Consider the following 22,585-nt stretch of genomic DNA (forward strand, 5'->3'; position numbering starts at 1 on the left):
ACACTGGGAAGAGGTAACTATGGGGAGGAAGTGGGAGGGGAGCTGTTGCAATGTGGTAAACTGTGGTCAATGACATGCGACAAAGTATAGGTGAACTGCTATATGGAAAGTGAATTTGCTCTGTAAATCTTCACCCAAATCACAATAAATAAATAAATAAAGAAAGAAAGAAAAGAAATAAGTGGCTTGGGCAACCTTAGGGAAAAGAGTGGGGGGACAGAGAGATAGCAGCATTCTGGAGGATTCTGGAGGTATCTGTGTTCCAAGATTTCAGATGAGGACTTCGGAGAGTGTAATGGGGAGAAAGAGAGGAAAGGAAAGGAACTATGATGTAGTGATTCCTACCATGTGTCAGGCTAGCATACACTGTCTCATAGCAACTGTGTAAGCTTGGTATCATTATCTCCATTTTGTAAACAGAGAAAATAAGGTACATGCACAGCCAGGATTTGATGCTAGGTCCTTCTCTCTCTGAATCCTGCTGTCTGCCCACCACCACGGAGGAAACTGGTCCTTTATCAATACTGTTTCCTGGGGTATGTGTCCAGATACATACTTAGGAGACTATGGAGGCACATGGTGAACAGAAGGGGAGAGGGAATGGGAAGAGAGAGGGAGAAATGGACTGGTTTTTATGGACTCTGCCTCAGGAATTCAGGAAAGGCACTCATTCATTCCTTCATTAACTCATTCATTCATCCAGTTGGTAAGTGTTTATTGAGCCCTATTGAATGCCAGGCCCAGTGCTTAGGTGCTGGGGATACAACAGTGAACAAAACTGAAGCCTTCTCCACCTCATGGAATTCACATTCTAGAAGGGAAGCAGAAAACACAGCGTGGTAAGTGTTTTGACAGGGAAGACCTGGGAAGGACAGCAGAGAATTACATAACCCAAACTCAGGATCTGGGGGACACTTACTGGAAGAAGTACCATCTCAGCTGAGATCTGAAGGATGAAGCATCAGCCTGGTGATGGTGGAACATTTTGGAAAAGGATAGCAATCATGGTGGCATAACATGAAAAATGTCATCAATGTCCCAGCTGTAAATGGGGAAGTGAATGTCTTGTGTGTATGCTTTCACAATAAAAATTAAAAAACAAACAAACAAAAAAAGTATCAGCCTGGTGAAATGCTGGGGAGAACCCTGACAGACACATGTGTGCAGGAGGGTCTGCTGGGGAGGGAGTAGAGTGAACGAAGCTGGGAGACATCCAGTGTTGTCAGGAATTAGAGTATGTGGAGGGTGGGAAGGAAGGGGCAGGCAAGAAGGCATCAGGTCATCCAGGGCCCTATATATATATTCTGACTGGATCCTAAGAACCAGTGGGACTGGTGGAAACCACTGAAGAAGTCTAACTTGGGGAGAATGATCTCAGCAGTGTCATAGTTTATCATACTCCTCAGATGCCCAAGGCTTCAACTATGAGGGGGGATCTGTCTAAAGACTCATCAAACTTGGGACAGACATGGAATAAGAGTAAACATGACCAAGGTACAACAATTGGTCTCCATTCACCTGCAGCAACAAAGGAAGGAAAGTCGGGGACTAGGAAGAAGAAATGGAATGTGTAATTAGCTCCTTGAACAACTGCCTCCTTTGCCATGAGATCAGCAGAACTGGACGGTGCCTGGCTATCATTACTGGAGATTTTGAAAATGTTAACAGCATCAAATGCTCATGAAATCCAGACTTTCTAGAGCCATGGAAGGCAGAGGAACCCCTGAAGCTATTGCCCTGAGATGATCTTTAAACTTTAAACCCGAAGTATGCCCTGAAGTCTTCTTGAAACCAAACAACAGTTTAGCTTCACTAGGAAAGAATGTCTGCCTTGAGTTCTGTGTTTTCAAGGCCTAACTAGACAGGATCAGACGGAAAACAGCAACTTGAAATATTAGATGGGAAACTTAGGGGGCAGTGGGTTTATGTTACTGGAGGAGGAACATCTTGGAAAAGAAAGGTGACAATGATTGTACAACTTGAGGAGTGTAATCAGTGTCACTGAACTGTATGTACATGGAGGAAGTGCTGAATTGGTAAATGTTCTGCTGTGTGTATTCTCCAGAACAACACAAATAAAATAAATTATTAAATAAAGAAGAAGAAGGAAAAAAAAGAAAACACTATGTCTCAACAAGCAGAACATGAAATTCTTTACCATTTGAAAATGGTACATCTGAGAAAAATGTATTAAGGAGAGACAGTGTTTTTGCTTAGAAAAAAAAAAAAAAGAATGGGCATACTTCATAAAGACTTGAGAGATGGAAGACAGGTAAGATCAGATAGATAGAGGAACTTACAGCCTGAAATATAAGCAGTAGAGGGTCAATGCAACAAGATTGATGGGCTAGCAAGGACTGTAGAAGCAAGTGGGAGGGTATGCAACAGCTAAAGTAGGGATTTTCCAAACTTGGAGGATGCATATAGAGAAGCAGATTAAAGCCTGGGCATCTATCAGGGTGACCAAGTGACATAGCACATGCAGCCATTGGGTGAGGGCTAACTTTTCCCCTTGCTCTCAAGCAATGAATGACCAGTACAGACACCTGATAGCAAGCAAGAACAGTGAGCATGGTCAGGAAGTCAGAGAAGAAGTTTTTAAATGGCAGGAGATAGTCAAAGGCTGATAATAATCAAAGGCTGGGGAGAAGTTATCATGAACTACTGGCTCATCCTGTCCAGTTGCATATCCCAATTCTTCCCATCATCACTGATGGAAGATCACCTTCAGCGAAAACAGCATCCACAGGTGGCAAAACTAGGACATGCAAAAATAGAGATACCACACCTCTTCAGAGCATCAAACAGACAAAGGAAACTAATGCCATAAGGAAGAGGCAGCAAATACAGTGAAATCCTATCCAAGAGATAAACCATCAAGTAGGAAATTTCTAAATATGCAATTAATATTCTCAAGAAAAGTGATGGTATCAGCTTTCTAAAAAAAAAGATTATTAATGAAACAATATCACCAGAGAATTCTACGAAATGTTCAGAGAAGATCTGACACCAATCCTACTCAAACTATCCCAAAACATAGATAAGGATGTAATCCTCCCAAATTCATTTCATGAAGCAACAATAACTTTGATACCAAAACCAGGCAAAGACATCACTAAAAAGGAAAATGACAAACCAATATCCCTCATGAATATAGATGCAAAAATCTTCAACAAAATCCTAGCCAATAAACTCCAACAACATATCCAAAAAATAATTCATTTTGGCCAAGTGGGGTTCAAATCAGGTATGCAAGGATGGTTCAACATGAGAAAAACAATCAACCTCACCCATCACACAAATAAAAAAAAGAAAAGAACTACATGATTGTATCAATTGATGCAGAACAGGCATTTCATAAAATCCAACACACGTTCCTGATCAAAACTCTCAGCAACATAGGAATAGACGGGACATTCCTCAATATAATAAGGGCCATATATACAAAACCAACAGTCAACATTATTCTCAACGTAGAGAGACTGAGACCATTCCTCTTGAGAACAGGAACCAGACAAGGATGCCCTCTATCACCACTTCTATTCAACATTATTATTGGAAGTCCTACCCAGAGCAGTAAGCCAAGAGAGGGAAATCTAAGGCATCCAAATTGCTAAGGAAGAAGGAAAACTATCCTTATTTGCTGATATGATCTTATACATAGAAAACCTGATTCTCAGTTAAAAAAAAAAAAAACCTACTGGGACTAATAAAAGATTTAGCATAGTGGCAGGATACAGGATAAACATTCAAAAATCAGTTGGATTCCCCTACACCAGCAAAGAGATTGCTAAAATAAGTAAATAAATAAAATAAGGAAATCAATACCATTTACAATAGCTACCAAAAAAATAAAATACTAGGGAATAAATCTTACCTGGGACACAAAAGACCTGTACAAAGAAAACTACAAATGACTACTTCAAGAAGCCATAACAGAGCTACATAAATGGAAGAACATACATGGTCATGGATAAGAAGATTGAACATCATGAAAATGTCAGTTCTACCCAAAGCAACCTATACATTCCACACAATCCCAATCCAGATTCCATCAACATTCTTTAAGGATATGGAAAAACCAATCACTAACTTCATATAGAAAGGAAAGAGACCTCAGATACGCAAAGCACAATTGAAGAAGAAGAATAAAGTAGGAGGTTTCATACTCCCGGATCTCAAAACCTACTATATAGCTACAGTAGTCAAAACTGCCTAGTATTGATACAACGATAGACACATAGACCAATGGAATAGAATTGAGAACCTAGAAACAGATAAATTCACCTATGGTTATCTGAAATTTGAAAAAGGGCTGAAATCTGTTAAATGTGGAAGAGATTGTCTGGTTAACAAATGATGCTGGGAAAACTGGATATCTATTTGCAAAAAAATGAAATAAGATCTGTACTTCACACCACACACAAAAACTAACTCTGGATGGATCAAAGACTTAAGTATGAAACCTAAAACTATAAAGTTCTTCAAGGAAAAAACGGGGGCAAATTTAGGGGCCTTGATATATGGCATACATAGACTATCAAGCATAACCCAAAATGCACAAACAGCTCAAGATAAACTAGATGAATGAGACCTTCTGAAAATTAAATTTTTATGTGCTTCCAAAGACTCTCCAAAAGAGCCAAAAGAGAAACTACAGATTGAGAAAAATATTTGGCAATGACATCTGACAAGGGTAAGATTTTATCTCTAAAATTTATAGAAAACTCCAATACCTCAACACCAAAAAGACAAATAATCCAACTAAAAAATGGCTAGAAGACATGAATAGACACTACCAAAGAGGACAATCAGGCGGCCAACAAACACCTGAAGAAATATTCACAATTATCAGCCATTAGAGAGATGCAAATCAAAACAACAAAGAGATATCATCTTGCTCCAGCACTAAGTAACAAAGATTAACAAGACAGAAAATAACAAATGCTGGTGAGGATGTGGAGAGATTCCATGACTGGTGGAACTGTCAAATGATACAACCACTGTGGAAAGCAGTATGGCTATTCCTTAAAAAGTTGGAATTAGAAATATCATTTGACCCAGCAATCCCATTACTAGTTATATATACTAAAGTAGTGAAAGCCAGGAAAAGAACAGATATATGTACACCCATGTTCATCACAGCACTATTTACAATAGCCAAAAGATGGAAACAATCTAGGTGCCCATCAACAGAAGAATGGATAACCAAACTATGGTACATATACACAGTAGAATGCTATGAAACCCTAAAAAATAACATAGCATCTGCAAAACACTGCATAATGTGGATGAACTTGGAGGACATTATATTAAGTGAAATAAGTCAATCACAGAGGACAAATATTGTATTAGTATGTTATTGTAAAAAGTCAAGGAAAGGTTTATATATGGAGGGAAATTTTCTTTGTTGATTACCAAGGGTGGGAGGGGAAGAGAGGGGAGGGAAGGGAACACTGCTAGATAGGTAGAGACAAGTATTGGTTTGGGTGAAGGGAAGGTCAATGTATCAAATGTGAGTGATCAACACGGTGGCATTGAGGAAGAGGAAGACATAGAGAGAGGTACATGGAAGGTACAGACAACAAAGATGAATCCTTTCTTTCCCATATGGTACTGTGGTGTCAGTGATGACAAACATTGATCTATGAGGGGATAGGTTGAACAATTAGGCATGTCTATTTGGAGGGGTGTGTGTGTGTGTGTGTGCCATGACCATGTATAGGGTTGACAGATAATGTCGCTACAAGTGTATTTGTATGTTCTGTAAGAATTTCCAAGTATATAGTAGAGCTGACAAGGGACAGCTTCTTGGCCACAGTCAGCTACCCAGAGGGAGCAAGTAGTTGGACCTGTGGGCTCAGGACCATGGTCACAGGGGACATCAAGTTCAATTGGCATAACATACTACACAAAACATTGTTCCACATCCTACTTTGACGAGTAGCAACTGGGATCTTAAAAGCTTGCAAAGTCCATCTAGATGCAATGATGGTTCTCTCCTCATCCAGAGCCAAGAAGAATGAAGGAAACCAAAGACACATGGAAACAGTTACTCCAAGGAACTGGTACACCATGCAATCCTCAGCCTACACAACTACAAGACCAGAAAAACTAAACGGTGCCCAGCTACCACTGTCAAGCACTCGGAAGAGGATCTATGTAGGAGATTCTAGACGGAGTGAGAGAACAATATGGAATAAAATTCAAAATCATTAAAAAAAAAAAGGGACCAGGTTTTCTGGTCTGATTGAACTTCTGAGACTATGGCCCCTAGCTGCTCTTTAGGTCTGGAATTGAACCCACTCCTGTGACTTCCAGCCAAACAAAAGTCAGGCATATGAGCTGAACATTTACATTAGATGTAATACACTTCTCAGAGAGATCAATCATGAGAAAATAGAAGGGCTGTGTATGCACAAGGAGGCAGCTTGGGGGTCAGGCGTGCATGAGAGGGAAGGACACAGGGAAGAAGTGGCTATGGGGAGGAAGTGGGAGAAGAGCTGTTGCATCATGGGAGACTACAGTCAATGTCATGAGACAAAGTATATGTGAACTGCTGTATGGAAGATGAATTTACTCTGTAAACTCTCACCCAAATCACAATAAAATTTTACTATATATCTATATCTATATATAGATATATACAAAAATAAAATGCATTTTGATCATGGTAATAGAAATGACCCTCACCCCCTAAAAAGAAAGGAATAAACAAGACAACTGAAATGACAACTCAAAAGATGAACTGAGTAACATAAAAGTAACAGGTGACAATAAAATGAGTAAGATCAAGCCAAGCAATACTTCCTGAAAATAAAAAGTAATGGGAAGAATGAGAAGGAAATAAATAAATAAATAAATAAGCTATGAGATATAGAAGACAGATGAAAAGGTCTATAAGCCATTTTGTTCATTTAATAGATGTTTCAAAACAGACAAGAAAGGGAGCAACAAGAGCAACTGACCATGCCCTGAAGAAAACACAAAAGTCTTTAGAATAAAAAGGTTCCAAATACTGGGAAGAATAAATCAGAAAAAGATCATAAGAGAAAGGACAGATATATTTAGCTAAAATGAAATGTAAATCTCCAAAGGATGAAACAGGCCATAAGATTAGGGTCAAACAGACCGGAAGAAAAATAATTGCAACACATAACAAATAAATCTTAATGTTGAAAATTGTAAAGAATTATAAAAATCTAGAAGAAAAAATGCAATTGAAAACTGGTCAAAGGACATAGATAAAAAAAATTACAGAAGAAATACAAATGAACAATAAATTTAAAAGTTATGCTGTCACTGAAACTAATCAATAAAGTTTCAGCAAAGTGGCAGGCTACAAGATCAACATAAAAAATTCAGTTTGATTCTGTACATCAACAAAGATATCTCTGAGAAGAAAATAAGGAAAACAACATTTACAATAGCTACCAAAAAGATCAAATATGTATGCATGAATCTTACCAGGGACACAAATGACATATACAAAGAAAACTACAAAATACTACTACATGAAATTATAAGAGACCAACATAAATGGAAATGTATCCCATGCTCATGAATAGGAAGACTAAATATTTGTGAAAATGTCAACTACCCAAAGCAGTCTATATATTTAATGCAATCTCAATCCTTATTCCATCAACCCTCTTTAAGGACACAGAAAGAACAATTACTAATTTAATATGGAAAAGAAAGAGAACACAGATAAACAAAGCACTGCTGAAGAAGGAAAAGAAAGTAAGAGGTCTCACATTCTGTGATTTCAAAGCCTATCACACAGCCACAGTAGTCAAAACAGCCTGTCATTGGTACAGTGACAGACAAACAGACAGTGGAGCAGAATTGAGAACCCAGAAATAGATACAGCTACATATTGACAGCTGATCTTTGACAAAGGGCTGAAATCCATTCAACGGAGAAGAGATAGTCTCTTTAACAAATGGTGCTGGTAAAACTGGATATCCACTCAGAAAAATTAAACAAGATCCATACCCCACACTACACACAAAAAATGAAAACAAGGTGGATCAAAGATCCACATATAAAACTCAAAATTATAAAGTTCATCAAAGATAAAATAGGGGTAAACTTAGGGGTCCTAATTCATGGCATAAATAGACTATCAAGTATAACCGAAAATGTACTGAAGAAGAGAAAGTAGATGACTGAGCCCTACTAAAAATCCAGTTCTTACATGCATCAAAACACTTCTCCAAAAGAGAACCAAAGATTGAGAAAAATATCTGGTTATAAACATATCTAAAAAGGGACTTATCTCTAAAATTTATGGAAAACTTAACTCAACATCAAAAAGACAAAAAATCCACTTCAAAAATTGGCAAAGGACATGAACAGACACTTCACCAAAGAAGATATTCATAAAGCTAGCGAGCACATGAAGATATGCTGATGATCATTAGCCTTTAGAGAGATGCAAATAATAATAACAATGAGATATCATCTCACTCCAGCAATATAGCAAAATTCAGTAAGACAGAATACAAATGCTAATGAGGGTGTGGAGGTATTGGGACTCTCAAACACTGCTGGCTGGACTGTAAAATGGTACAACCACTGTGGAAGATGGTATGGTGCTTTCTTAAAAAAGTTGGAAATAGAAATACCATTTGGTCCAGCAATTCCATTTTTAGGAATATATCCTAAAGAGACTAGATCCAGAACACAAATAGATATATTACACCCATGTCATCACTATTTATAAAATCAAAGAGATGGAAACTACATAAGTGCCCATCAACAGATGAATGGATAACTAAATTATGGTACATACACACAATAGAATATCATGCAACAGTAAAAAATGATGAAGAATCAGCAAATCATCTCATAACATGGATGAACTTAGATGACATTATAATGAGTGAAATAAGTCAATAACAGAAGAACAAATATTGTATGAATCCATGATTGTAAAGAGTTAAGGAAAGGTTTGTACAGGGAAGGAAATTTTCTTTGTTGGTTACTGGGGTGGGAGGGCAGGAAAAATAGATGAATAATTAAGAGACAGTTTGATATAGGTGAAGGGAAAATCAACATAATAAAAGTGTGTGAATAGCACAATATCACTAAGTAAAAGGAGGACAGAGAGGTACACAAGAGGTATAGACAATAAAGGCAAATACTATTTCATACACAATACTACATAATTGTGGTGCAGTGCATTACTTGGTATAGCTCTCCTAGCCATGGTCTTTGTAACTCCCACCAGATGACTAGGTGGAAATATACAAATGTAAGGTGCTTGTGGCCTGCTAAGGGGATTGGATAGCTTGTGAGTACATAAATAAAATATAAGACACCATGCAAATAAGGTGTGTATGGAGCTCTAATGAAAACTTAAAACTTATAAAAAAGACCAGGCTTACTAATCTCATGGACATTGGTTAAACCCCCATGACTATGGCCCTGAGTCACCCTTCAGGCCTAAAATTGAACTGACTCCCATGGTTCAATTCTCAACCAAACAATGAATAGGCCTACCAGCAGAACTACACCAGAGAGATACACTCTTTAGAACAATCAACCATGAGAGATCAGAAGAGCAGCACTTGCACAGGGAGAAAGGTAGAGAGGAAAGAATGCATGGGTAGGGGGACACAGGGAAAGGGTAACCACAGGGAGGAAGCAGGAGGTGAAATGTTATACTGAGGGGAATGTAACCAGTGTCATGAGACAAAATGCATATGAACTGTCGAATGCAAAATGAATCTGCTTTGTAAAATTTCACCCAAATCACAACAAAAATTTGGAAAAAAAAAAAAAAAAATCATGCTCATCATCATAGTGGAACAGCTAATGGGTTCAAATAGTCAAATTTTTGGTTAGAAGCTGAGTGCATTAACCACTGTACCATCCGGGTTCATTATAAATTGATAAATAGACAGATATAGAAATATGTGGAATAGGCGAACAAAGTAATCACAAACAGATAAGCAACACTATTCTAAAAGAGTCCAGAGGAATTTCAGAGCAGAAAAAGAGGAGGGTCCAAAGGGCATTTCCATTCATTTTTATGTTTGATTACACTAAAAATGTATTCATGTCTCTTTCATGGATAATTAAAGTAGGATCAAGGGAACATTTGCATAAGCAGTTACTAAACCAGGCATAGAGCTTTCATGGTCTTCTTTGTAAAACAACTTTATGTGACTACTATTATTATTAATTTTAAAATAGAAAAGGAGAGTATGGCACAGTATATTTATATCATTTGCTGCAAATTCCTTGATATCTGAAGAGGCTTAGATTTGAGATCTAGTCTGTTATACACCCAGCTGAGATGAAGAAAGTTAGTTGACTAACAGTGCCAACGGTAGAAAGAGGTCTTCAGCTACAGAGTAACAGACACAGCCCTTACCACAGCGGTCTCGGATGACAAGGTTCCGGCCTTCCTTCAGGTGTATGGTGAGGAGGTACGCAAAAGGGCTGGGGAGGTTACTCAAGCCATCACCAGCTTCTCCTAGAGTCTGCACAGAATGAGAAGCCAGTAGTAAGTCAGTAGCAAGCCTTGGGCCCAAGTGACAGAATTTTATAGACACTTAATTATGGGGGGAAAAGAGGTAACTATGATAGCAATCTTCAAGTATCATTCTCAACTCCCACACATTTTGATAACTTGATTACACTATTTTATTAACATGTTATTCACATTTCTCCCCAAAAGGATTTTATAAGAATTCAGAGGCAATCTTGATTACATTTTTGTAAGATTAACTTTCCATGAAGAAACAGGTAAGTGGTAGGCAAACATCTGAAACGTCTGTATTTACTGCAGGATGACTGAGTCTTTATTATATGATTTAGAGTTGGAGTTCCAAGGCAGAAAATAGCATTCAGAGGTGCAGCTGTGGGGCTAGCGCCACAGGATATGTGGCTACACATTCACAGTCTAATGTAAATGTCTTTCAAGGTCACTTTCAAGGTCTATTCTTCTCCCTGCTACCCAACAACCATACCAAGTTCTAGTATACCTTTTCCAAACCTACTACCCACTGCCATCAAGTTGCTTCCAACTCATAATGACCTCCATGGGTTTCTAAGGCTGGAAATCTTTATTGAAATAGATTGCTTCATCTTTCTTTTGCAAAGCAGCTAGTGGGTTTGAACTGCTGACCTCCTGGTTAGCAGGAAAATGCCTCACCCACTATGCCACCATTGCACTTTGCAACCACTCAGCTGATCACTTACTGAGCCCTGCTATTGGCCTGGGACCCTAGAGGACACACTATATTATGCCCATCCAGTGCTCCATCCTGCTTTTCCATATTTATCTCCCATTCTCTGGCTCCACCATTTGTCCCCTCACAGTCTCATTACCTTCAACTCACTTCATTGCCCCCTTCAGGCATGCATCAACTCCTCTAAACCATATTATCAAATTCAAGTCTATTTCTGAATAGTTATTAAATTAATTCAAGTTTTGAACCAGCTTACATTTTCATCTTTCCTCAAAGAGAAAGGACAAGTAAAATAATTTATCATTCACTTATTTGATATTCAATTAACCGATTCTGTGGCTAAGTTGCCCTTGATTGCCTTCTTTTGAAAGTCTCCCCGCCTGTATTTCAAAGCACTTCAAAATTGCTTTGTCTCCTTTACTCTTTCACTCAATTTCACAGCAGCTGTGTATTTTTAGAAGAATCTATCCCTGTCTGACAAATCAATAGACACTGAATTAATCTTTTCCAGCTATCATTTGCAAGGCCTGCTTTTTGCGAGTGGATACAGTTCAGCTTTCTTTAGAAATAAGAGGCAAACAAATACAAACCTAAACACTGGACGGGAAATATTTACAATATTTACTTTAGTGTTTGCTTATTTTTAAGGACTCTCACTTACAGACTGTTCTTCAAAATGTTGGGATGTCATAGAAGCATTCAGATCACCGCTTCCAAATAACTTCTGTAAGTGAAAAGAAAGATAAGAAGTTTGCTTAAAAAAGCAATGGAGTATCAACTCATAAGGATTTATATTTCTGCCCACTGGGATTCTATCAGAATTCAGAGGTAAGCATGACCATATTTTTACAAGATTAAACTTCCAAGAAGAATTAGATAAGTAATATGCCATATCCAAAACACTCTTGTTATTAATTGCTGTTGTGTGTTGGCTTTGAATCATGGCAACCCATGTACTACAGAATGAAATGTGGCCCAGTCCAATGCCATCTTTACAATTGTTCATGTGTTTGAGTTCACTGTTGTAACCACTGTATTTTTAAGTGCCTACCCACCTAGGGGGTCTCATCTTCCAACACAGTATCAGACAATATATATATATTTTGTGATCCATAAGGTTTTCACTAGCTAATTTTCAGAAACAAATCACAAGGCCTTTCTTCGTATTCTGTCCACATGTAGAAGCTCCACAGAAACCTATCCACCATCAGTGACCCTACTGGCATTTAACATATGGGTGGCATAGCTTCCAACATCAGAGCAAAATGTATCCTGCCAGAGTATAACCAATTGACAGTTGGGGGGTGGTAAACACCCTTGTATTTATTTACTACAAGATTCTTGAGATTTTACTATATACTGCTTGGCAGAGCTCCAAGACAGAAAACAGCACACTGAGGTACAGCTTTGGGGCTAGGTCTATGAGGATATACTTTATCTGGCATTTCACTTTGGAAAGCTGACATTTGCATACTCACTTTCAGGTGTGTGGGCTGACTCTCTGCTTTTGTGGCAACAGGAGAAGGCCTTGGGGTTGTCAATCTGGCTGTGATCTCTGTCATCCTAGTCACTGATCATAAGTATGGAAGGAGCAGATTCTACCCTCCCACTGGGCCACAACGGCATCCTCTGTTCATCTAGGTATTGAGCATAAGAGCAGCTTTCCTCTCAGTGAAGGAAGCAGAGCAGAGGGACATCCTACTAGATCCCTCTCATTGTGGGGCTCCTTTGCTCACAGCCTTCCAAAAGGAACTAGGTGTCTCAGGAACACATGGAAGTCAAGTAAGAATCATTTCAAATGAGATCTGAAACACCTTCTTCCAGCTGGGCCCTCATGGGGCTAGCAATTGTCCAGTCACCAACCAAGGAGTGTTACTCAACCAGAAACATGAGAAAAGGCAAATTTTGAAAAAATTACCTTAGAATGGGAAGTATCTACGTTTCCTAATTTAAACATGTCTCAGATACCCAGGAAGTTATTGCACAGAGCAACAAAAGGTGCATTATTCAATAATTAGTATGAGATAGGGTAGACGTCTCAATTGGTTCAAGTTTTATATGCATAAATGAGGTTCCAGAACAGCACAAACTCTTCATGAAAGCTCCCAGGCTAAATGTGAGGAAGGATTCTTGTTGCCAATAGGCAGAGTAGAGGGGACATGAGCACACTATCTAGGGCATTCGTCAGAGTTTATTTTTTTGATGAGGAAAGAAGAGGTTTTCCCCTCCAAAGAAGACTGTGTAACTCTGAGGTTATGAACAAATTTGGAAACTGGACTCCAGACTTCAGAGCTTGCTTGAATCACCATGAACCACTGGGGGTAGAGGTACAGACTGGGAACAGTGACATGTTTCTTCCCACTCAGAAGCAAGAATTAGGCAGGCACTGGACATAAATTAGGAGGCCTTGGGTGGTGCAAAGAGTTAAGACACTTGGCTGCTAACCAAAAGGTTGCAGATTCAAGTCCACTCAGAAATCAATCATTGAAAACTCTGCAGAGCACATCTCTACAGTGACACACATGGGGTCTCCATGAGTTAGAGTCAACTTGACAGCAACTGGTTTTAGAGCACTATTCAGATACTCTAGATAAGCTAGATGGGAGACCAGCCTTCTAAGACACTCACAAGTACAGCTTCAGGGAGCCATAGAATATCCACTTCAATGCAGGAGGGCCATTTTTCAGCCTCAAAGAATAATGCAGGGTTACCAGCAAGTAAGGCTTTCTGTTCAACCGGCTCTGTGTGCATTGGCACCAGAAGGGGGTGTCACTGAACAGCAAGGCAAGGCAACCACTGCCATGGAGTAGGATGTGACTCAGAGTCACCCCTCCTTGGGTTTCCAAGGCAGTATCACTACAGAAGTAGATTGCCCAACCTTCTTTCTGAGGAGTGGCTGGTGGGTTTGAACCGCCAGCTTTCTGGTTAGCAGTCAAATACCTTAGGCACTACACTACCAGAGAACAGAGATTACTGCAAATTGGCTGGGATCTTCATAGTCCCTCAGCTGGGAGGAAGAACAACCCCACAGTTCTTCATATTTATGGTTCTCCCATTGTGTCCTTCCCCACCACTGTGTATCTAATGTCCCTTGATTGTGAATATATTTTGTTCAATTCAGACTAATTCACACAGTGGGAAGACACTTCAATTTTTCTCAAAGAATTCTTGTACTTGAGACACTATAATCCCAGCCTTTAGAAGTACCACCACTGCCTAGTCAGAAAGAAGTCTTGCTTTCCATGTGAGGGCATGGCCTAATAGCACAAGAAAGAAGGAGGCACATCCTCTGTCAAACCACATCCCTCTCTGGTTCCCAGATATCATAATTGGTATTATGTGTACAAGGATACCTGTGGGACCTGGACAGGATCATCTGAAAAATGCTTCACAACAACAGTCAAGAACCTTATTCAATTTCCTCCAATTTCAAATTATTTTTACCCTGCCTTTGCATGCCTTTAAACAGTAGACAGTCATTTTCCAGAAGTTTAGCCAATTTTTCTCCTGCCTAATTTACAAAGCCAATAAAAATCAGGCCTGGCCACCAAGCAAAGTGTCCAAAGAAACTGCTGCTGTCTGAGGCCCTGGGTCTGAAAAGCACCATTTAGGGTCTCCAGTGTTATGAATTCAATCAACAGTCTACTTAACCAGTCCTGTTTTGAAGGTAAAGGAGCTCTGGTGGCACAGTGGTTAAGGCACAGCTGCTAACCAAAAGGTTGGTGGTTCAAACACACCAGCCACTCCATGAGAGAAAGATGAGGCAGTCTGCTTTTGCAAAGATTTACAGCCTTAGAAATCCTATGAGACAGTTCTATTCTGTCCTCTAGCACTTCTATGAGTTGGAATCAACTCAATGGCAGTGGGTGGATTTGAAGACAATTCCAGACAACTATGTGCACTGGGATCAGAATTTCTATGTAAAGTGCATGGTTATTAGTCAATTGTCATGATGGTCTGGTGTCTCTGACTTGCAAGCAAAAGAGTAGACAGATACATGATTACATCACATCAACCCTCAGACAGGGCTCATCATATACATTCTCCCAGATTGGCCTTGATGTACTTGATTATGCCAATTGAATGACAAAATTAGCTTCCATAACCACCCTCACTTACAGGCCATCAAATATGAACACAGAGCTTTAATTCAAATGTGTGAAAAGTCTTCCACTTACAACAACATGGAAATTAAATGGGAAGAATTACATTAATTCAACATTATGGCTGGTTTTACTCACAGAAAAGTCACAGAACTTAAAGTTATGGTTCCCACAGCCACCATAACTGTCACACACCATATATACACACAAAAGTAGGAAAGTGATCACCATAAAGAACAGCAGAAATGCTACTTAAGCACAAGAGGACCGAGTTACAGCCGCTGGGGGACACATAACTTTGAATATCCCCTATACTCTTGCATAGAGCTGACAGCATTAGCCACTGAATAGAAGTGTTATGATTTTCACCTCCTTCCAGACCTAGTAACCACATCAGTGAGTTAACACTTCAATAAAAACAGTACAATTAATTTTTTTCTCATCAGGAGACCCTGATATACTACTATCATTAGAAGAATTTTTATGTTCTCAATAAACATAATAAGAACTCGGGTTTTTATTTTAACTTTATTTTGTAAATTAACAAACAGTAAAATTAACCATGTATGTGTGTGTACAGTGCTATAATTTTTAATACATCTATATTGCTGATGATTCAGTGGTAGAATTTTTCCCTTTCATGTGGGAGACCAGGGTATAATTACTGACCAATGCACCTCACACATAGCCACCAAATGTCTGTGAGTGGAAGCTTGCTTGTCCCTATAATGTTGAAAAGGTTTCAGCATACCTTCCCAATTAAGACAGACTAGAAAGAAAGGCCTATAATCTACTTCCAAAAACAAGTCAATGAAAACACTACAGAACACTGGAGAACACTGTTCAATTGGCAACTGATCACTGGTTTGGTGCGGGACCAGATGGTGTCTCTTTACCTTGTGTGTGGGTTGCCCTGAATCAAGCTTGTAGGCAGCTAACAACAACAACAACAACAACAATATATGCTGTGTAACCACCATGCCAATCAAGAAACTGAACAGTTCCATCACTGGAAATTACTCCTTCATTGTGTTCAAATCTTAATTCAACCAGTAGTCTCTGGTAACCATTGATCTGTTTTTATCATACAGTTTCACCTATGCCAGGATCTCATATAAATGGAATCTTACAGCATGTGACCTTATGAGATAGCATCTTTCACTCAGCATAACGTCTTTGAATTTTTTCTAAGTTGTCATGTATATCAATAGTCTGTTCCTTTTATTGCTGAGTTGTTGTTGTTGTTGTTATTTGCCATCGAGTCGGCCCCGACTCATAGTGACCCCTCCTTGGGTTTCCGAGGCAGTATCACTACGGAAGTAGGATTGCCCAACCTTCCTTCCGAGGAGTGGCTGGTGGGTTTGAACCGCCAGCCTTCTGGTTAGCAGTCCAGTGCCTTAGGCACTATGCTACCAGAGCTCCCTAGTATTCCATTATATGGATGTAGGACAGTGTATGTATCCATTAAGCCTCCAATCTTAATAAACAAAGTATTTTCAAATACATAACTAGGAAAACAGAATATTTTTAATATTATCAATGCTGATAAATTTTAATATGACAAAACTCTTTAATAGTATACAAATATTCAGAAATAACAGCATTAAAATCTTGGCATGCAAACCTGTAGGACGTTAGTTAACTCTCAAACAAATCTCTCTGCTGCCTTTAAGGTAAGTGTTCTTTATTGTGGCTGTTTTTAAATTTTATTTATTTTGTTGTTGAGAGTATACACATCAAAACATACACCAATTCAACAGTTTCTACATGTACAATTCAGTGGCAATTATTACATTCCTTAAATTATGCAACCTTTATCACTTCTGCTTTCTGAGTTATTTCTCTCCCATTAACATAAACTCACTGTCCCTGAGGTTCCTATCCACTCTTTTAAATTGCTATTGTCAACTTGCGAGCTCTGGTAGCGTAGTGCCTAAGGCACTTGACTGCTAACCAGAAGGCTGGTGGTTCAAACCCACCAGCCACTCCTCAGAAGGAAGGTCGGGCAATCCTACTTCTGTAGTGATACTGCCTCGGAAACCCAAGGAGGGGTCACTATGAGTCGGGGCCGACTGACAGCAAACAACAACAACAACACTGTCAACTTAATCCCATATATATAGTTCTTAAAAGAGCCTAATGTTCATTTTCTACTAGCTAACCTAAACAACTATTTGGTTTTAAGAAGACTTCAGGGGATATTTTTAGTTTAAGTTTTAAAGCTTATCTCTGGGCAATAGTTTCAAGGGTTGGTACAGTCACCTTGGCTCCAGAAACTAACCAACAGTAAATTAACCAACAGAAAGCCTGGAGTCTATGGAAACTTGAAATTATGTTCTTCATGTTTCCCCTTTTAATGAGAACTCCTCTACATAATCCTTGATTAAAATGTTCAGTAATGGTAGTAAGGCATCACACAGTTCTGGTCTATGACAAAGGTGGCAGCTGTTCAAGGAGACAATTAACCACACATTCCCTGTTGTTGTTGTTGTTGTTATGTGCCGTCGAGTCAAACCCGACTCATAGCGACCCCTCCTTGGGTTTCCGAGGCAGTATCACTACAGAAGTAGGATTGCCCAACCTTCCTTCTGAGGAGTGGCTGGTGGGTTTGAACCACCAGCCATCTGGTTAGCAGGCAAGTGTCTTAGCCACTATGCTACCAGAGCTCCATCCAGTTCTGGTCTATGACAAAGGTGGCAGCTGTTCAAGGAGACAATTAACCACACATTCCCTATCTTCCTGCTATTTTACTCTCTTTCTCTGTTGCTCCAGGCAAATACAGGCTAGTTGCTGTGGATGGCTACTGGCAAGCTTTTGAGACCTTAGGCACTACTCAAGGAACTAACAGGTAAAACAAAAGCCCTAAACATATTATTATGCCAATTAACTGAGGTGTCCTATGAAACCATAAAGCTAAACCTCCAAATCAAGGAAATAAATTCCATAAAATTATTGGTTATATGGGAGCTCTGGTAGCATAGTGCCTAAGGCACTTACTTGACTGCTAACCAGAAGGCTGGGGGTTCAAACCCACCAGCCACTCCTCAGAAGGAAGGTTGGGCAATCTACTTCCGTAGTTTCCACCTCGGAAACACAAGGAGGGGTCACTATGAGTTGGGTCTGACCCGACAGCACATAACAACAACAACAATGTTGGTTATAATAAGCAGCCTCAGTAGTTACCTTTCTTTTTAAATTATTGTTGTTATAAATATATCTATCACACAGCTTTTGCCAGTTTAACTTTTATAATAAGTTATACAACTTATTGACTACAATTACAATAACCAGTTAGAAAGTTTGTTAGCTAGTATTGTTATTTTCATCCTACTGGTTAAATGAAAATTTGTGGGATGATAATGGATACTTTGCATTCTGTTTAGATGACAATCCCCTACTTGCAAGAATGCAAATGTATGAAAATTCATCAGGATATGAAAGGATATGGAAGGGTATGGCAGATATTCAAATAGATGGGTCAATTATTTTAAAAAGCAAGCCTCCTCTAGTTACTAGGGATTTGAGAGTAAGACACTGATGTGAATAAACATTTTCCTTTTGTAAACATTAAATATGATCTTGTACAAATACCACCTCTTATGAGGCTGTTAAAAGGCTCTTACCATGGAGTTCCTGGGTGGTCCACACAGTCTGGGCTAACTAAAAGGCTGGAAGTTCAAGCCCATCCAAAGATGCCCTTAATAAAGGCCTAGTGATCATCTCCCCAAAAATCAGTCATTGAAAACCCTACAGAGCTCTACTTTGACATGTGCAATGAGGTTGCCATGAGTCAGAGTTGACTCAATGGCAATTAGATCATCCTTTGTTTCACACCTAAAGAAACACAGGAATCAAATTATAAACTATGCAAGCAGTCACTGATTATTCAAGCATTGTGGAAAAAATCCACATCCAGGGAAACTAAATAAGAGTAAAAAGTTGGCTAAGATCAATTATATCATCTTTGAAAAATAGTCTATTAAAGTATATGAGTGTAGCATAGTAACCAAACTCACTGCTGTCGAGTTGCACCCTACTCATAGCGACTCATCCTTCGGTTTCCAGTGTGGTATCTCTACGGAAGTAGATTGCTCAATGTTCCTTCTGAGGAGTGGCTGGTGGGTTTGAACCACCAGCCTTAGGCATTACACTACCAGGGCCCCCATGTGTGTGTGTTTATGTGTGTAGATCTATCTATCTATCTATCTATCTATCTATCTATATCTATATCTATCTAACTATATCTATTTATCCATATCCCAGTGGGCCAGGAGTAGGAGTCAGAGCTGAAGCCCAAGGTTGAGAGGCTTTCACCCAGCCCCTAGAGCCTGGCACTTTGAACTCAGACTTAAATCCTCCAAATTATAAGAATAAACTCCTGTTTCTTAAGGCCATCCCATGCGTGTTATATTCCTGTCAGAGTGGCACTAGGTAACCAAAATAGGTTGCTATGAGTTGGAATCAACTCATCTACAGTGAGTTTGGTTTGGTTTGGTTTTGCATATTCAGTAATAGTTTTCCATTGATTTTCCATAAATATTTTGGCATGCTAATTAGCAGGATATACACACTTTCCTCACTTATCAATATGGTTAGGTTCCAAAGTCTAGGTCATTATACAAAAGTCAGCATTATTTGAAAATGGAGGTTGACCACATCCGATCACAAAATGATGACATCGTTACAAAACTGTCAAATAATATTATTGCATAACTGTTAAACCACTAATAATCAAGACCCTGTTAAATTGACACAGGACCTTAATCATCACAGCCAGCATACTCTTGCCTCATACCTTGTTGTTGTGGTTGTTGTGTGCCGTCGAATAGACCTGACTCATAGCAACCCCTCCTTGGGTTTCCGAGGCAGTATCGCTACAGAAGTAGATTGCCCAACCTTCCTTCCAGGGAGTGGCTGGTGGGTTTGAACCGCCCTCCTTCTGGTTAGCAGTCAAGTGCCTTAGGCACTACGCTACCAGGGCTCCCACCTCATACCTTAGTGTCCGTTATATGAAAAAAGAGTAAGATAGTAGATTTGTTACTATTGGCCGAAAATGTGAAATAAAATGTCAAATAATGAGATACTCAATAAGTTAGGAAAGGGTACACATTAAAGAATAAGAATCCCTCTTACATTGCTTAGCACTATATAATTTAAAAGGAGCTCTCATGACACAGTCCCTAAGGCATTTGACTGCTAAGCAGAAGTTTGGCAGTTCAAAACCCACCAGTCACTCCGCAGAAGGAAGATGAGGCAATCTACTTCTGTAAAGATTTACTGCCTTGGAAACCCAGTGGGAGTTGCTGTGAGTTGGAACTAACTTGATAAGTATTTTCTGGTACACATTTCTGTTAGCGTTTTATAACTGGTCCATAGCTTGTCATTAGTATCTCCAAATTACAAATAAAGAAACCAGGGCTAAGAGGCTAAATGGTTGTTAATGGAAACAGCCCTAATAGCATTAGGGTTTCACCTGAGTATTCTGGGTCCTCCTTTCTTCTCACCATACCATAACTGTACCTAGAAATTGGGATCCAAACACAAAATATCTCACCTGATATATTGAGAGGCAGTGCTACACAATAGTAAGAACAAAATTCTGGAGTTAGCAAGACATAGATTCTAATTGTCCTTCTGCTTCATGTCCTTGAAAAGTTTATTTAAAATTAAAGACACAGGAATATCTCTAAAATGGGCAAAAAATATATGTATTAGCCTTATAGTTTGTTGGAGCTTTGGCGGTATAGTGCCTAAGGCATTTGACTGCTAACCAGAAGGCTGGTGGTTCAAACCCACGAGCCATTCCTCGGAAGGAAGGTTAGGCAATCTACTTCTGTGTTACCAAAAAAAAAAAAAAACTCACTATGGTGGAGTCAGATCCGACTCACAGTGAGCCCTCCTCAGGTTTCGAAAGTAGACTGTATATAGAGTGAACCAAACAGAAGTGGTCTGACAAGATATCCTTAGATATTGCACCTTAAAATAAATTCTCATTGCCGTGAGTTGGCCTGACTCATGGTGACTCCACATTTATCAGAGTAGAACTGTGTAGTATAAGGTTTTCAAAGGCTGGTTTTTTGGAAGTAGATCACCAGAGCTTTCTTCTGAGGTACCTCGGGGTGGACTTGAACCACCAACTTGTTGGTTAGTAGCAAGTATGTTAACCATTTGCACCACCCAAGGGTACTGCCATTATATTTATTATTATTATTAAAACAATGAATGTGTTTGGGAAGAGAGGAGAAAAAAATTGGCAAAGGTGGCTAACAACCCAAGCCTTTCTGACCATCCTTCTCCATCTACACTTTTTATCATAACAAAGATAGAGGGCTGGCTCATAAGACCTCGCAACAATGCCATCTCCCCTTCCCATGAAGGCCATTAGTTTGTGTATACACCCTGAGCAGCTCTCTTCCAGGGCAAAGCTTCTACTTATTTCCATTCCAATGCCCACAGCAGGTATAGGAAGCACCTGTCCCATATGTCAATATCCCTTCTGCCCTGCATATGAGCCACACCACCTTGAACAGAAGCTGAAAAGAAACAAAGATCCTCAAAGAGCAGATAGAGGGAAAAAGCCTTAAATTTGGACTTTTAGCCTACTAAACTGATTAATAGGGAGCTGTGGTAGCGTAGTGCCTAAGGCTGGTGGTTCAAACCCACCAGCCACTCCTCGGAAGGAAGGTTGGGCAATCTATTTCCGTGGTGATGCCATCTTGGAAACCCAAAGAGGGGTCACTATAAGTCAGGTTCAACTTGAGGGCACATAACAACAACAACAACAAACTGTTCTGTTTCTGTTCATTAAAGCCATCTACTTGTGGCACTTCTCTTATAGCAGCATTAAGAAACAGACACCTTCTGAAATGCATCTTCTCGTGATGTGCACTCAGTTTGCTTCATCATCTCTTCTAGGTATTTGCCTAAATGTTATCTTCTCAAAAGAGGTCTTTCCTGACGGTGCTGTCAAAATGGTAACACCTTCCCAGCACTTTCACTCCCAAGCACATTTTCTGCTTCACTTTTCTCTACTGCACTCAGTATTTTCTGAGTTTATCTGCAGCCTGCCACACTCTAGAATAGGCACTCCATGAGGGAATGGATACTTGTCTGCTTTGATCACTACTGTTTTCCTGTGCTTCAATCACCATCAGTAGGTGTTCAACAGATAAGGAAGGAGGGGAGGACAGAGAGAAGGAAGAAGAAAAAGGTGTCTGAGCCCACATGGACCCAGGCTTACCCCTTGCTTCATGGACACCAAGAGACTGAGTTATTATT

At 39.4% G+C, this 22,585-nt stretch overlaps 1 protein-coding gene across 1 annotated transcript in view; it reads right to left on the minus strand.

Annotated features, from left to right (window-relative positions):
* Window positions 1–22,585, minus strand: part of MCTP2 (multiple C2 and transmembrane domain containing 2) — a 304,647-nt gene that overhangs the window by 268,969 nt on the left and 13,093 nt on the right. Inside the window, 2 exon segments of the mRNA XM_042783576.1 lie at window positions 10,385–10,493; window positions 11,866–11,928. Of these exon segments, the coding sequence (XP_042639510.1) occupies window positions 10,385–10,493; window positions 11,866–11,928 (172 nt within the window).

This window comes from Orycteropus afer, unplaced genomic scaffold (genome assembly GCF_000298275.1).
Source record: "Orycteropus afer afer isolate SDZICR_OR568_19922 unplaced genomic scaffold, OryAfe1.0 scaffold00019, whole genome shotgun sequence".
NCBI lineage: Eukaryota > Metazoa > Chordata > Mammalia > Tubulidentata > Orycteropodidae > Orycteropus > Orycteropus afer.